The sequence below is a fragment of the Oncorhynchus masou genome, chromosome 5, assembly GCF_036934945.1.
Source record: "Oncorhynchus masou masou isolate Uvic2021 chromosome 5, UVic_Omas_1.1, whole genome shotgun sequence".
In the NCBI taxonomy this organism is placed as follows: domain Eukaryota; kingdom Metazoa; phylum Chordata; class Actinopteri; order Salmoniformes; family Salmonidae; genus Oncorhynchus; species Oncorhynchus masou.
This window is the reverse complement of record NC_088216.1, coordinates 51,118,873-51,132,796: the sequence shown is the minus strand read 5'-3', so window position 1 is coordinate 51,132,796 and position 13,924 is coordinate 51,118,873. Positions and strand designations below refer to the sequence as shown.

General features: G+C 39.2%; 2 protein-coding genes across 2 annotated transcripts; both read left to right on the top strand.

The window, feature by feature from the left end:
* Positions 1 to 617: 617 nt before the first annotated feature.
* On the top strand, positions 618 to 6,925 carry c5h1orf159 (chromosome 5 C1orf159 homolog). Its single transcript, XM_064965911.1, has 9 exons — positions 618 to 646; positions 1,419 to 1,503; positions 2,781 to 2,865; positions 3,057 to 3,152; positions 3,259 to 3,315; positions 4,397 to 4,531; positions 4,644 to 4,669; positions 4,840 to 4,870; positions 5,120 to 6,925. Exons 2-9 carry the CDS (start codon positions 1,432 to 1,434, stop codon positions 5,215 to 5,217), a joined length of 600 nt encoding a protein of 199 aa, XP_064821983.1. The 5' UTR covers positions 618 to 646; positions 1,419 to 1,431; the 3' UTR covers positions 5,218 to 6,925.
* A 2,692-nt stretch (positions 6,926 to 9,617) lies between these two features.
* Positions 9,618 to 13,776, top strand: LOC135527158 (RING finger protein 223-like). Its single transcript, XM_064955799.1, has 2 exons — positions 9,618 to 9,881; positions 10,847 to 13,776. Exon 2 carries the CDS (start codon positions 10,880 to 10,882, stop codon positions 11,594 to 11,596), a length of 717 nt encoding a protein of 238 aa, XP_064811871.1. The 5' UTR covers positions 9,618 to 9,881; positions 10,847 to 10,879; the 3' UTR covers positions 11,597 to 13,776.
* The last annotated feature ends 148 nt before the right edge of the window (positions 13,777 to 13,924 follow it).

The following is a 13,924-nucleotide window of genomic DNA, read 5'->3' as shown; positions in this document are numbered from 1 at the left end:
TGTTGAAGACACAACGAAGACATGGCCATCCATATTGTATCCTCGCAACTGATTGGACCAGCTGATGTTTGTAATTGAAAATCAGTTCAGTTAAAAGAATATATTTGGTTCAGTTCTCTTAGCAACAGTTATCCCTCTACAAAACCACAAAACAGGAAATTCAAACACTGAAATAAAAGTCCTCAATAGATAGCTCTTTGAGGCCAAGTGTGACATAATCGGTTAATAAGTCAAAAGTGTGTTGATTTAATAATCATACCTTGTATGCTTTTTATTATTGAATCATTTAGGTACTCTCTGTTCAAGAATGTATATGAAATTCCTAATGTGAAGCAATGAAACGTACTTTCTCATTTTATTAGCTGTCAAAATGTTCATTCTCCAAGACTCATTTACCTAAAAGTCTATTTTGCAATACTTTTTTTGCAAGTCCAATTTGTAATGTATTTATGACGTACAAGTGATGTATAATGCATTTTTGCATCTATAGCACAAATAGCTACGTTTGTTAGTTTGTGGCCAATGATCAGCTACTTTTATTTTGAAAGAGGAAAAGCCAGAAGTTAATATTATTTGTAGCTAAATGCTGCTCTTTGTACAACAGCTGTCATCTGTCGAGAGAAAACTTGTGTTGTGATTTGCAACGGTAGGTTGGTTTTGCTTTATTGATGACGTTCAATATAACAAATAACTGTTTTTCTATGTGAAAGCCCACATGCTGATTATAGATAAGATAGCTACGTTAGTGTTGTTCTTATTTGAATGGAAATCGAGTAAAAACTAGCTGACTTCTGTCGTCGAACTAGAAGTGCGCATAACGACGTGATTGCTGACAGTCAGCCTAGTTTGCTATGATGTTAATGTTCGCTAGCTCGATTTGAAAAACTGCTCCAAAACGGCTTTATTGGCTCTGATTCAGTCTGTTAATCTTAGCATGGCTGGCTAGCTAGCTAGCTAACGTTAGCTAGTTATACAGCATGTGTCATGACCAATGACTGTAGGGCATGGCATTGCTAACGTTATTTTTTTCCATTTCTTTATTTAACCTTTATTTAACTAAACAAGTCAGTTAAGAAACAATTCTCATTTACAATAACGGCCTACCAAAAGGCAAACGTTAGCACCTGCACAGTCAGTATATCTCACCAGACTGGATGTTCCAGTCCGACTACCTGCTGTAGTTACTGTAGTAAGATACGGTTTAGAAAAACAAACATTTGTAAGATGCTGTTTACGTCCAGAGCAATCAATCGTTGCAATTGTTGCCAGATTACTAGCTAATGTCGTTAGCCACCTCAGTCATGATCTGAGCTGTCATTTTTCAGATCTCTCAGGATACGCTGCAAACGTTATAGGTTCAGATTTGAGATTTTGTTATTATAGTCTGGGAGTCAGTCTACCTTTCTGTTTTTTTCTAGGACTGTTCTGAATATGGCTGTGTCATACCTCATGGTCCTTTCAGCAGCTTTGATCCTGATCAGTCGTGAAACTCCAGTAACTAAGGTAGAGTAACATACAGTAACGTTACAGGTAATTCCTAAAGTGTTCAGACCCCCTTCACTTTTTCCACATTTTGTTACCTTACAGCCTTCTCTAAAACGGATATTAAAAAAAATCCCTCATCAATTTACACACAATACCCCATAATGACATAGCAAGAACAGGCCTCTATACACTTTTGCTAATGTATAAAAATTACAAATCTGAAATATCACATTTATATAAGTATTCAGACCCTTTACTCAGTACTTCGTTGAAGCACCTTTGGCAGAGATTACAGCCTCAAGTCTTCTTGGGTATGATGCTACAAATCAAATTGTATTTTATTTGTCACATACGCCGAATACACCTTACTGTGAAATGCTTACTTACAAGCCCTTAGCCAACAATGAAGTTCAAGAAATAGAGGTAAGAAAATATTTACAAAATAAATGTAAAACATCTAATCAAAAAGTAACACGAGAGAATTCCGTAACAATAACAAGGCTATATACAGGGGGTACCGGTACCAAGTCAATGTGCGGGGGGGTACAGGTTAGTTGAGGTAATTCGTAAAGTGACTGCATAGATAATAAACAGCGAGCTTGGGAGAGTTTCTCCCATTCTTCTCTGCAGATCCTCTCAAGCTCTGTCAGGTTGGATGTGGACAGCTATTTTCAGGTCTCCAGAGATATTTGATGGGATTCAAGTCTGGGCTCTGGCTGGGCCACTCAAGTAAACACTTATCTCCCTCACTAGCTTTAAGCATCAACTGTCAGAGCAGCTCACAGATTACTGCACTTGTATATAGCCCACCTATAATTTAGCCCAAACAACTACCTCTTTCCCTACTGTATTTATTTATTTATTTTGCTCCTTTGCACCCCATTATTTTTATTTCTACTTTGCACATTCTTCCACTGCAAATCTACCATTCCAGTGTTTTACTTGCTATATTGTATTTACTTTGCCACCATGGCCTTTTTTTGCCTTTACCTCCCTTATCTCACCTCAATTGCTCAAATCGTATATAAACTTGTTTATACTGTATTATTGACTTTATGTTTGTTTTACAACGACACAGAGTTACACATGGAGTATGTGACGAACTGCTTTGCTTTATCTTGGCCAGGTCGCAATTGTAAATGAGAACTTGTTCTCAACTTGCCTACCTGGTTAAATAAAGGTGAAATAAATAAAAATAAATAAAAAGTACATTCACTTGTCCCGAAGCCACTCCTGGATTGTCTTGGCTGTGTGCTTAGGGTAGTTAAGGTTTACAGTGTGCTTGTTTTTTGTAGGCCCTACATCAGAATCACTTTGACTGCTGTGGAGAGCGACAGAGGCTGAACAGCTCGTGCTCAAATAGCACTCAATGCGAGCCAGGTACTGACCACCATGTCATCCTATAGTGCAGTTCTGTTAAATGTTATTCATTAACTTTAGAATTGCAACAGTGATTTCCTCATACATTAGTAGTAGCCACTTTTGGATTAGACACATGTACTAGGATTAGAAAATAGACATGGGCCTTTGTTCTTCCAACATTTGAGCAATCATCAAATCTATTTACTCAGGGTGCTACCTGCGTGTCCTTGAGAACAACACAGCTGTGTGTATGCACTGTGACTCGACTATTGCAGATCTTGAGAACTTCACCGCTTGCAACTACAGTAAGTGGACAAGTACTGGACATGAATGCTGGGTGGGGGAAGGGGGTGGGTCCACAGGTGTCCTGAACCTGTTCATTTTTCCCCTTAATCTCTTTGCCTTTAACAGCATACATCACAGAAAGGACCAATCATACAACTATAACTACAGTCCTTCCCACAATTGGTAAGAAATGGTGCCAGTTATTCTTTACATACATTTTGGTTAATTCACAGGTAACTGCCAAAATAAAGGAAACACCAACACAGTGTCTTAATAGGGCATTCTACAAGTGTGTCTATTGGAGGGATGCGACATCATTCTTCCACAAGAAATTCCATAATTTGGTGTTTTGTCGATGGTGGTAGAAAACACTGTCTCAAGCCCCGCTCCAGAATCTCCCATAAGTGTTCAATTGGGTTGAGCTCTGGTGACTGAGACACACACCCTTTAAACCCCCTATGCTCCTTTGAGACCCCTCTTTCAAAGTCACTGAGGTCTCTTCTTCTAGTCATGCCCCAGTAATGGGAAACTGGTCATTTTAATACATGACCCTAAGTATGATGGGATGTTAATTGCTTAATTAACTCAGGAACAACACCTGTGCCGAAGCACCTACTTTCTATATACTTTGTATCCCTCATTTACTCAAGGTTTTCCTTTTATTTTGGCTGTCATTTATTTATAACTGTCAAACTGTATGGGCTGTATCCAACTCTTCTATTGTTGTCATGCCATACAATTTGGGTATAGCACATATAGCAGGCATTGACATTAAGGGTTGCCCTGATGCCTGGGGCAAGTGACCTGAGCCGTTGAGCCTGCTCTGAGTTCGCCCCTTTGGGCAGGTGATTTTTTTTTTTTAAGGAAGACAGCCTAACTGCAAATAATTCCTGTAGCCTAAAATTGATCTTTCTTGTTCCTCCCCATTGTTTAAGTGAAAGACAGGCAATTAATGGCAGTCGGTCAAGTTGAGGCTGTTCTGAAAAGTTTTTTTTATTGTTAACAACCAGAATACAAATAATTCCAGAATTGGTCATTCTGACCCCTCCCCTATGTGTATGTGAAAGGCAGGCAATATATGGCATTTCTGTATGTAAATAGCTAATTAAATATTTCAGGCAAGTGATCGTCAGGCAACCAACAAATACTCCTGACTTGACTGATGGGCAAGTTGATCCCTAATACAGCATGGGTCTAGACTATGTTTAGTGAGTACACTAGGAGTGGTAAAGTTTATTTAACAATTGTCTGTCTGTGTGAACAGGTGGTCCGGGTGTGGCAGCCTCTCTTCTGTTCGGAACTCTGTTGATCAGCCTGTTCCTGATTCTCTCTGTTGCCTCCTTTTTCTACCTTAAACGCTCCAACCGTCTCCCAGGTATCTTCTACCGGCGGAATAAGGGTAAGTCGTTACGATAATGGGTTGAATTTGAATAACTGTAAACGGGACAATAATTCTATGGTGTGCTTGAAATATGGAAAAGGTAACTAATACGTCTGGTGTACTTTCACAGCCTACATATTCCAACCAAATGAGACGGTAAGTAATTTTCAAACATTTCAACCGATTTATTGTGAAACATTTACTCCATTGTTACAAATGTAAATGTATCACCACATCGAATAAACAATACATTAGAATGATTTTATATGCCGTACCGAAAATGAATATCAAGAAATATGACTTGTGAATTTTCATCTCTCTTCAAGGCTGTCATGATACCATCGGCGACCTCTTCAGGTAAGAACATTTCACTAAAACACTTCGATAGGGTTTTTGGTCATTGTTTCACTGAGAAAAATGTGTCTGTCTGGCAATTGCGTAATATCATTGTTTTCAAACGTTTTACATGATCTCACTCCTTTATCCTGGAACGATCTTAGTCAGAGTTTGAACTACCTGCTGTGTGTGGGGAAAAGTCAACATTCGGGTCATACCGTATCCTATTGGGTTTATCATCCTCCTCTCTCTCCGTTGTGTAATCTGTAGTTAGGAAACCCAGATATGTGAGGAGGGAGCGGCCCTCAGCAAACTCTGCATCCAGCGCTGCCACCATCCCCACCACTACCACAGTCTACAATGTGTAGGGAAGGAGGAGGCCCAATGGAGGAGGCCTGAGCCAGCTGGCTAGCAGGTGCCAAATGACAGGGACAGGCTCAGGCCAGAGCACATACAGTAAATTGGTGAGTATGTGTAGGCCTGTCCCTCCTCTGTAGTGTTGCCTAAGAAGACAGTTTACTTCATTCAAAAGCAGGTGGTGTCAGCTTTTTGACTCCGCAACACCTGCAGTATAGCCTTGTTACCGGAATTCTGTTTTGTAATGTAAGTAGATAGACCTTAGATTATTTATTTTGAATCCATGTTTTTTGTATTTAGATTTTATTCTATTGCTGTCTAGAATTGAGCCAATTGTTTGTTTTACTTGAACTCTGTAGAGAATGGGGTGAGGTGGACAGTGATAGCTTCAGTGATAGCCCTTAATTTGAGGTTTATAATTTCCAAGCTGATTTCAATATTCTTATTGTTCTCATTTAGTGAATCTTCTCATAGGTGTTTTAAATTGCAAAGTTATTATTATTATTTTTTTCTCTGTGGTTTATGCACTGAACCAAACTGAATGTATTTTAATTTATTTAATACATGCACAAATACAAACACTACAAAATGAGAACATAATGTAAAAACGCTTAAAGCTCTTTAAGAGCTCTCCTCACATTCCATGAAAGGTGTGGATCTTCCAGAGCAACACACACCAAGAACGCTAACGTGATCCACTGGCTGTGAAATGTCTTATTTAATTCATCCCAAAAAGATGGATCCTCAAATGTTATTTCTCTATCAAGTAGGAAAATGGTCATCTAAGAGTTAGGTGAAAAATGCTTTTCAGTAAAAATCTTTAATATTCACCCCAACACAGGTAATAGGACCTGAAAAAAGTGCTAGCTAATATGACGTTTGCTTTATCTGGCCATAATGTGGGAAATTCATGCTGACATTTTGCCTAATCTTTTCAGAACAATTGCACATAAGCTATTACTTGAATTCCTTTAATTCAAGCATACATTGTGACATTTGTTGGCTAAGAGTAGCAACTGTTGTCACTGTTGCCAAATATGTTGTGATGCTTGTCTTACCAAAAGAATGTGCACTAAACTGAAGTCGTTAGTGTGCCATTGATGTGACGTGTGCTCAAAGATTTCTCCAGGAAACGGGTGGTGATCATTTTAAAGACAGGTGCATATGTTGTCTTCTGGTTTATTATTGGGTATTTGAGTGACCTCCTGTGGCTTTTTAGCAACACTTTGTATTAAATCAAGGTTAAGTATTTTTATTTATTTTTTTGTCTTGCTGGAGGAACGGTACAACGGGTTTTACTTGCTAAACTTCAAGGGTGATTGAGTGATGCTATGGTGAATTTAGGGACAAGTTTTAAGTGACATTTTTAGTTATTTATGCTGGAAGAACTGTTGTATCAAGACATTTTGAGAACTAGTGTGACTGGTAATTCCAGTTTGTGTGTTCAGTGGGCATGATTCTGAAGTGATTGTATTTTCAACAACAGGGGCAACTGATTGTAAAATCATTTTAATCTCAAATAGAATTTATCCTTCTTACATTAGCTGTTGTACAGCCATTTGTAAAATTGTACACATGTACATTGTTTTTATACAAATTATGTATTGTTTTTGTAATGTGGTATTTTGTACTTATTGATTCTAGTTTTACATTTTATGAAGTATTTTCTGATTCTGAAGAGTATGTATGATTTACAAAAATAAAGCACCTTTCTTGTAATCCTTTGTGATTAGTTAATTTATTATTTAATATTTACATTACTGTTGGTAAATAGTAGGATTTTACAATAGGATGTGTTGTAAAATTGGAATAAACAGATTGCCATAGCATACTCTTTTCCTTATAACCTCTGAAGGCTGAGTACCTTGGAAAGAGAATAGTATTATATTTGAAGCTGCAGTGTTTTTTTAATAGGGAAGCAGGAATGCTGCTAGTATCCAAATGCAAGCTGCAGTAGGGGGTGCTGCATGACCTCCCCAAATCCACTGTCACATTGATCGGTAGTGACCAGTTTATGAGTTCTGGATTACTACAGTATAACTATGTTAACATGATCATTGAAGCACCTTCCCTGAGGATGAATTCTAATTATTATCACAATATCTTCTCTGTAAATCCTGAATAATTAATTCAGAGTGAAGTTAGACTAATCTTTTTGGGACATAAATAATGAGATGCAGCTGTGTAAAGTGTACTACTTTCAGGATGAGGAAATTGTAGTTGAATATAGTTCTCTGGATGTTTGGAAAATAATCACCATGGAAGTTCAGATCAGCTTTGTGGCAAAAAGTCTGTTTCTGAATGTAGCTCTGCCTTGGTTGTATTGAACTGTGTCACTACCCAAGTCACCACCTTTTATGACGCAGTTTTTTTTGTGTTTTTTTTTATATAGATTTTATTGACATATCTCAGTGTTTATGGATAGGCATTGGATATAAAGAGCAATAAAAAACAGTTTAAACACATGGTTGTATAAATAATGTTTTGATCTTCTGACTGGTGAAGTAGTAAGATATTGTATGTTTTGGTTTACATCCCTGAGTATACTGATGTATTAAAATACAGTATCAGTCAAAAGTTTGGACACACCTACTCATTCACATAATAGTGAAGAAATAACACATGGAATCATGTAGTAACCAAAAAGTGTTGAACAAATCAAAATACATTTTATATTTTATATTCAAAGTAGCCACCCTTTGCCTTGACAGCTTTGCACACTCTTGCCATTCTCTCAACCAGCTTTATGAGGTAGTCACCTGGAATACATTTCAATTAACTGGTGTGCCTTGTTAATTTGTGGAATTGCTTTCTTTAATGAGTTTGAGCCAATCAGTTGTGTTGTGACAAGGTAGGGGTGGTATACAGAAGATAGCCCGATTTGGTAAAAGATTAAGTCCATATTATGGCAAGCACAGCTCAAATAAGCAAAGAGAAATGACAGTCCATCATTGCTTTAATGCATGAAGGACAGTCAATGCGGATAATCTCAAGAACTTGTGCAGTCACAAAAAACATCAAGCGAACTGATGAAACTTTCTCTCATTAGGACCGCCACAGAAAAGGAATGCCCAGAGTTACCTCTGCTGCAGAGGATAAGTTCATTAGATTTACCAGCCCCTGAAATCGCAGCCCAAATAACTGCTTCACAGAGTTCAAGTAACAGACACATCTCAACATCAACTGTTCAGATTGTGAATCAGGCCTTAATGGTTAAATTGCTGCAAAGAAACCACTACTAAAGGACACCAATAAGAATAAGAGACTTGCTTGGGCCAAGAAACACAAGCACTGGACATTAGACCGGTGGAAATCTTTGGTCTGATGAGTCCAAATTTTAGATTTTTGTTACAATCGCCGTGTCTTTGTGAGACAGAGTAGGTGAATGGATAATCTCTGCATGTGTGGTTCCCACTGAAGCATGGAGAAGGAGGTGTGATGGTGTGGGTTGCTTTGCTGGTGACACTGTCAGTGATTTATTTAGAATTCAAGGCACACTTCATCAGCATGGCTACCACAGCCTTCTGCAGCGATATGCCATCCCATCTGGTTTAGTGGGACTATAATTTGTTTTTCAACAGAACAATGACCCAACACAGACTGTGTAAGGGCTATTTTACCAAGAAAGAGAGTGATGGAGTACTGCATCAGATGACCTGGCCTCCACAATCACCCTACCTCAACCCAATTGAGATGGTTTGGGATGAGTTGGACTGCAGAGTGAAGGAAAAAGAGCCAACAAGTGCTCAGCATATGTGGAAACTCCTTTAAGATTGTTGGAAAAACATTCCAGAGAATGCCAAGCTGTCATTTGTTTTCTCCTTTATTTAACTAGGCAAGTCAGTTAAGAACAATATGAATTGTTCTTATATGAACTTGCAACCTTTCGGTTACTATTCCAACGCTCTAACCACTAGGCTACCCTGCCATGTCATCAAGTCAAAGGGTAGCTACTTTGAAGAATCTCAAATATAAAATCTGTTTCGATTTGTTTAACACTTGTTTGGTTACTACATGATTCCATATGTGTTATTGGATAGTTTTGATGTCTTCACTATTATTCTACAATGTAGAAAATAGTTTAAAAAATAAAGAAAAACCCTGCAATGAGTAGGTGTGTCCAAACTTTTGACTGGTACTGTATGTCCCTCAAACATACAGCCCAATGGTCAAATTCAAGCCGATGTATGTGTTTTTTATCATGAATGGGTAATACTATATGAGCTAGGCCCTTGTTTCCATTCACACCCATACTATAGTATGTCATACCAGGAAGAGGTCTTTATTTTTACAGTAAGACTCTCTCCCTACTAAAGGTTTATCAAACAAACTTTATCAAATCTTTTGTCACTGTTACATGGCAAGATGTTTGTGTGTGTGTGTGTGTGAGAGAGAGGAGTGAGTAAGTGTTTTCCATTCCCTCCCACCTCCTTCCTGTTCTCCAGACAAGCCTGTGAGCACTGCAGGTGTAGGTGAGACTCCACTGTTAGTTCGTAGGCAGCAGAGCGAGGGAGTGATTGAGTTATTACCTGAAGGATCACAAAGACAAGAGAAAAGTCACATCTGTTGACGCTCCATCAGTTGGCCAAATACTGCCCCCTGGACAAAAAAAGCACCTCCTCTGGAAATACAACAGACATTGAATCAAAACTACTACTAATACCACTCCCTACAGGTAAGGACTATACTACTATTTTGAAAGGAATGGTAATGATAACACATTTCGATCCTCCTTATCTCTCTATATGTTGTGAGATGTCATTGGCAGCAAGTCACAAAGAAAGCTTTCTCCTAATATGATATGTTAATGCATGTTAACATTTTAAACTAAAGCTGCTACCAAGCTAAAACATCTCTATACTGTAAATTGATACCTGACAGTCACTGGTAAAACTGATGGAAATAATCTTAAAAATGTTATAAGGATGTTAGAGCTTCCCATGCTACTCCATATATAGAAGGAAGGGAGAGTCAGGAAGTAGAATGTAAAGTTAATGATTAATCTGCTGGACATAAAATGACGCTTGTCACCTCCCCTCTGGGCTGTTAACAAAGACCTCACTCACCTGTTGGCTACACTCAAGGACCTAACCAGATCAATAAGGAAATGGGGATTTGGGATTTCTGTAACACTTTCCATTTTTTTCCATTCCCCCTGATGTTTCCTTTACATTGTCAACGTAACACATAATGTCTTTCCAAAAAGGTTAAGACAGACTATAGGACAGACAGAACACACTAGACAATGTAAATGTGTAATGAATTATAATATAAATGTTTAAAATACAACCAAAGAGACAATAATGTTTAAGGGTTGGTTGGCATAGTTGCATCAATGAAAAGCCTCCATTGAAAACATGTTCAGTAAAAGATAAGAAAAGCAAGACATGAAGAAAGTGAACAAACAGTCTAATCTATGATGTGTATTTCAAAGCACTGTCTAATATTTGAAGAGAGACATTTTCTTTGGTATTGTACTGCCCTCAAGGAATCAATGTGCCAAAACCTTTAATCAAATTGACACAGGCTAATCAGACCTAAGACTATCCCTTCTTAATCTTCATGGTGTGCAAACAAAACATGATACCAACTTAAACATTTTCAAACAGTCACTGTCATCTTGGGCATCTATTTCTGTAGGTGCGTATCAGAAAACCAGAGGGAGAGTAAACCATGGAGGTCACCAAGGTCTGGCACATCCAGGCCCTGGACCCAGTGCCCGAGGAAGATGAGCAGGAGTCGGACTCTTCCTTCGGTGGGGACAAGCCAGAGTGCTCCATCTGTTTCAACACCTATGACAATGTCTTCAAGACGCCCAAGCTGCTGGACTGCACCCACACCTTCTGCCTGGAGTGTGTCACCCGGGTCATGGCCGTGTCTGTGGAACAGGACGGGGGCCAGATCCCCTGCCCCCTCTGCAGGCACCCCACCTCCATCCCCGCCAGCGGTCCCCCTGCCCTCCTCACAAGCCTGGAGGTTCTCGGCAGGCTCCCCACCCACCTGCAGCAGGAGGAGAGGGTGTGGATGGAGGGAAAGAAGCTGTGTTACTCCAGCCTTGGCAACCCTGACCCCCTCCACCCTGTCGGCTCCTCCACCTGTATCTGTATCGACATTGGGAGGATCCAGGAGGATGCTGTGTCCAGACAGACTGAGGCTGAACAAGGGAGACGCGTCTGGGGCAGACGATACCTCTGTAGCTTCTTCTCAGACTGGAAGCGGCTGGTGTTGTTCGTGGTGCTGCTGGTCATGCTGGTGTGTGTCATCATGTGGCCGCTGCAGTGTGTCTTTAGTACAGGATCGGTTCATTGTTTGAAAAGCAAGGCTCCAGCCACTGTGGGGCAGACCCCCACTCCCTCTACAGCTACCACCATCACTCAGCTGCTACGGTGAGATAAGGAGTGGAGACCCAATGTGCAGCAAAGGGCCTGGGGGCACCTTATTATCGCAGGTGACTCTGACTGGCACAGCAGGACTGTGAAGGATGAGAGATCCTATTCAATTACTAAATGGGCTACATTGAGCTCCAAAAGTATTGGGACAGTGACACATGTTTTGTTGTTTTGGCTCTGTACTCCAGCACTTTGGATTTGAAATGACACAATGACTGAGGTTAAAGTACAGTCTGACAGCTTAAATTTGAGCATATTTTCATCCCTATCGGGTGAACCGTTTAGCAATCACAGCACTTTTTGTACATACAGTGCCTTCGGAAAGTATTCAGACCCCTTGACATTTTGTTACGTTACAACTATATTCTAAAAATGTATGAAATGTTTTTTTTGCTCATCAATCTACAAACAATACCCCGTAATGACATCCAGGCTGTATCACAACCGGCCGTGATCGGGAGTCCCATAGGGCAGCACACAATTGACCCAGCGGCGTCCGGGTTTGGCTGTGTAGGCCATCATTGTAAATAAGAATTTGCTCTTATCTGACTTGCCTAGTTAAATAAAGGTTCAATTAAATAAAAACAACTGACAAAGCAAAAAAAAAAGGTTTTTATTTATAAACATTTTAAAACTGAAATATAACATTTACATGAGTATTCAGACCCTTTAATCAGTACCTTGTTGAAGCACCTTTGGCAGTGATTACAGCATCGATTCTTCTTGGGTATGACGCTACAAGCTTGGCACACCTGTATTTGGGGAGTTTCTCTCATTCTTCTCTGCAGATGCTCTCAAGCTCTGTCAGGTGGGATGGGAAGCGTTGCTGCACTGCTATTTTTAAGTCTCTCCAGAGATGTTCGATCGGGTTCAAGTTCAGGCTTTGGCTGGGCCACTTAAGGACATTCAGAGACTTGTCCCGAAGCCACTCCTGCGTTGTCTTGGCTGTGTGCTTTGGGTCATTGTCCTTTTGGAAGTTGAAACTTTGCCCCAGTCTGAGGTCCTGAGCGTTCTGGAGCAGGTTTTCATCAACAACAAAAAAGGAGTCACTGTCCCATTACTTTTGGAGCTCACTGTATGTCATCAACCTTGAAAGTCCCAGAATGGGGTGAAAATGGCAGCCATATTGGTCAGGGAGAAATCCAAACAAGTCTAATTGGAATGAATGCCAGTAGAGGCATAATCCAGATTTTACTTATGCAGGATATTAAAAGTAAGGCATGTGAAATATCAGAAATTGTGTAATATAATTTTTGTCAACCTAAAATATTGTCATATAATTATAAATACAGTGTATATGGTTTTTATACAAATTTTCTGAAAAAATGTTGGCACATTGTAATTTAATTTAAAACATTTATGGAATCATTATTCTAAAACTGTCTGGCTGGCTAGCTAACAAATATACTGTGCAGATACATTTTAAAATTCATAGGTTCTTTGAGGGTACATTGTTTTATATGATAGTTTGTTTTATATGTGAGATATTTTTTGATTAAATCATGTACCAAATTAAACAATTTTGTTTTTATCAAATAATACTGTCTTTTTTAGGATACCTAGGGCTCTATTAAATCTGTAACGCTAAATAAATTGTTATATAAAAAAATGAAAAGGTTACAGATTCCGCAATATAAATGTAAAGGTAATTTCCAATTGATCCGACATATGCAGTGTTTTCCATGAATGCAGTCTCTGCTAAAGCGGAAACATTGCCTTTAAATTTGAATCACGCTGTAACGCTGAACTTCCGTGATGCGTTATGAATAGAGCCCCTAGTGTTTGGTTTGTGGGTTCTTTGGAAAAGACAGTGGCATCTTGGTATTTTCATGGCCTTGAGTGGTGATCATCACATGAGCACACCTAATCCGCATGCACGTGTTACTCTTGTCTCACATTCACACTTACACATTTTATTATTTTCAATCAGCTGACACACAGCTATTTCATTATACTGTACCTCCTTATATAAAGACCAGTACACCTCTATTTCTGCTCTCTTGTCTGTGCAATCAACTTGTCGTGTCTGTCTGTACACACATGTTCATCTATTTAAGCAACTTTCTTAAGAGCGCTATGTTATCAAATGGTCTGTTTGTTCAGTGTATCACCTCGTGCTACCAGATATCTATGTAATAATGGTTTGTTCATGAAGACATAACTCTCAATACAGGTGTACCATATCAACTTGTCTGCGCACACACTGGTCCCCTCTTTATCACTGCCTCTGTTTAGATATAATATGCTCACCGTTGTTATTGTGTAAGGTAATAGGTAATTATATTGATCCTGTCCTACCTCTTCCACTTCAGAGGGCTTCTATTTAAGG

Coding starts and splice junctions, on each gene's coding strand:
- LOC135527158 (XM_064955799.1), top strand. CDS start 10,880: ATGGAGGTCACCAAGGTCTGGCACATCCAGGCCCTGGACCCAGTGCCC.
- c5h1orf159 (XM_064965911.1), top strand. CDS start 1,432: ATGGCTGTGTCATACCTCATGGTCCTTTCAGCAGCTTTGATCCTGATC. Junction 1,504..2,780: donor GTGAAACTCCAGTAACTAAG/GTAGAGTAACAT, acceptor TGTTTTTTGTAG/GCCCTACATCAGAATCACTT. Junction 4,532..4,643: donor CTTCTACCGGCGGAATAAGG/GTAAGTCGTTAC, acceptor GTACTTTCACAG/CCTACATATTCCAACCAAAT.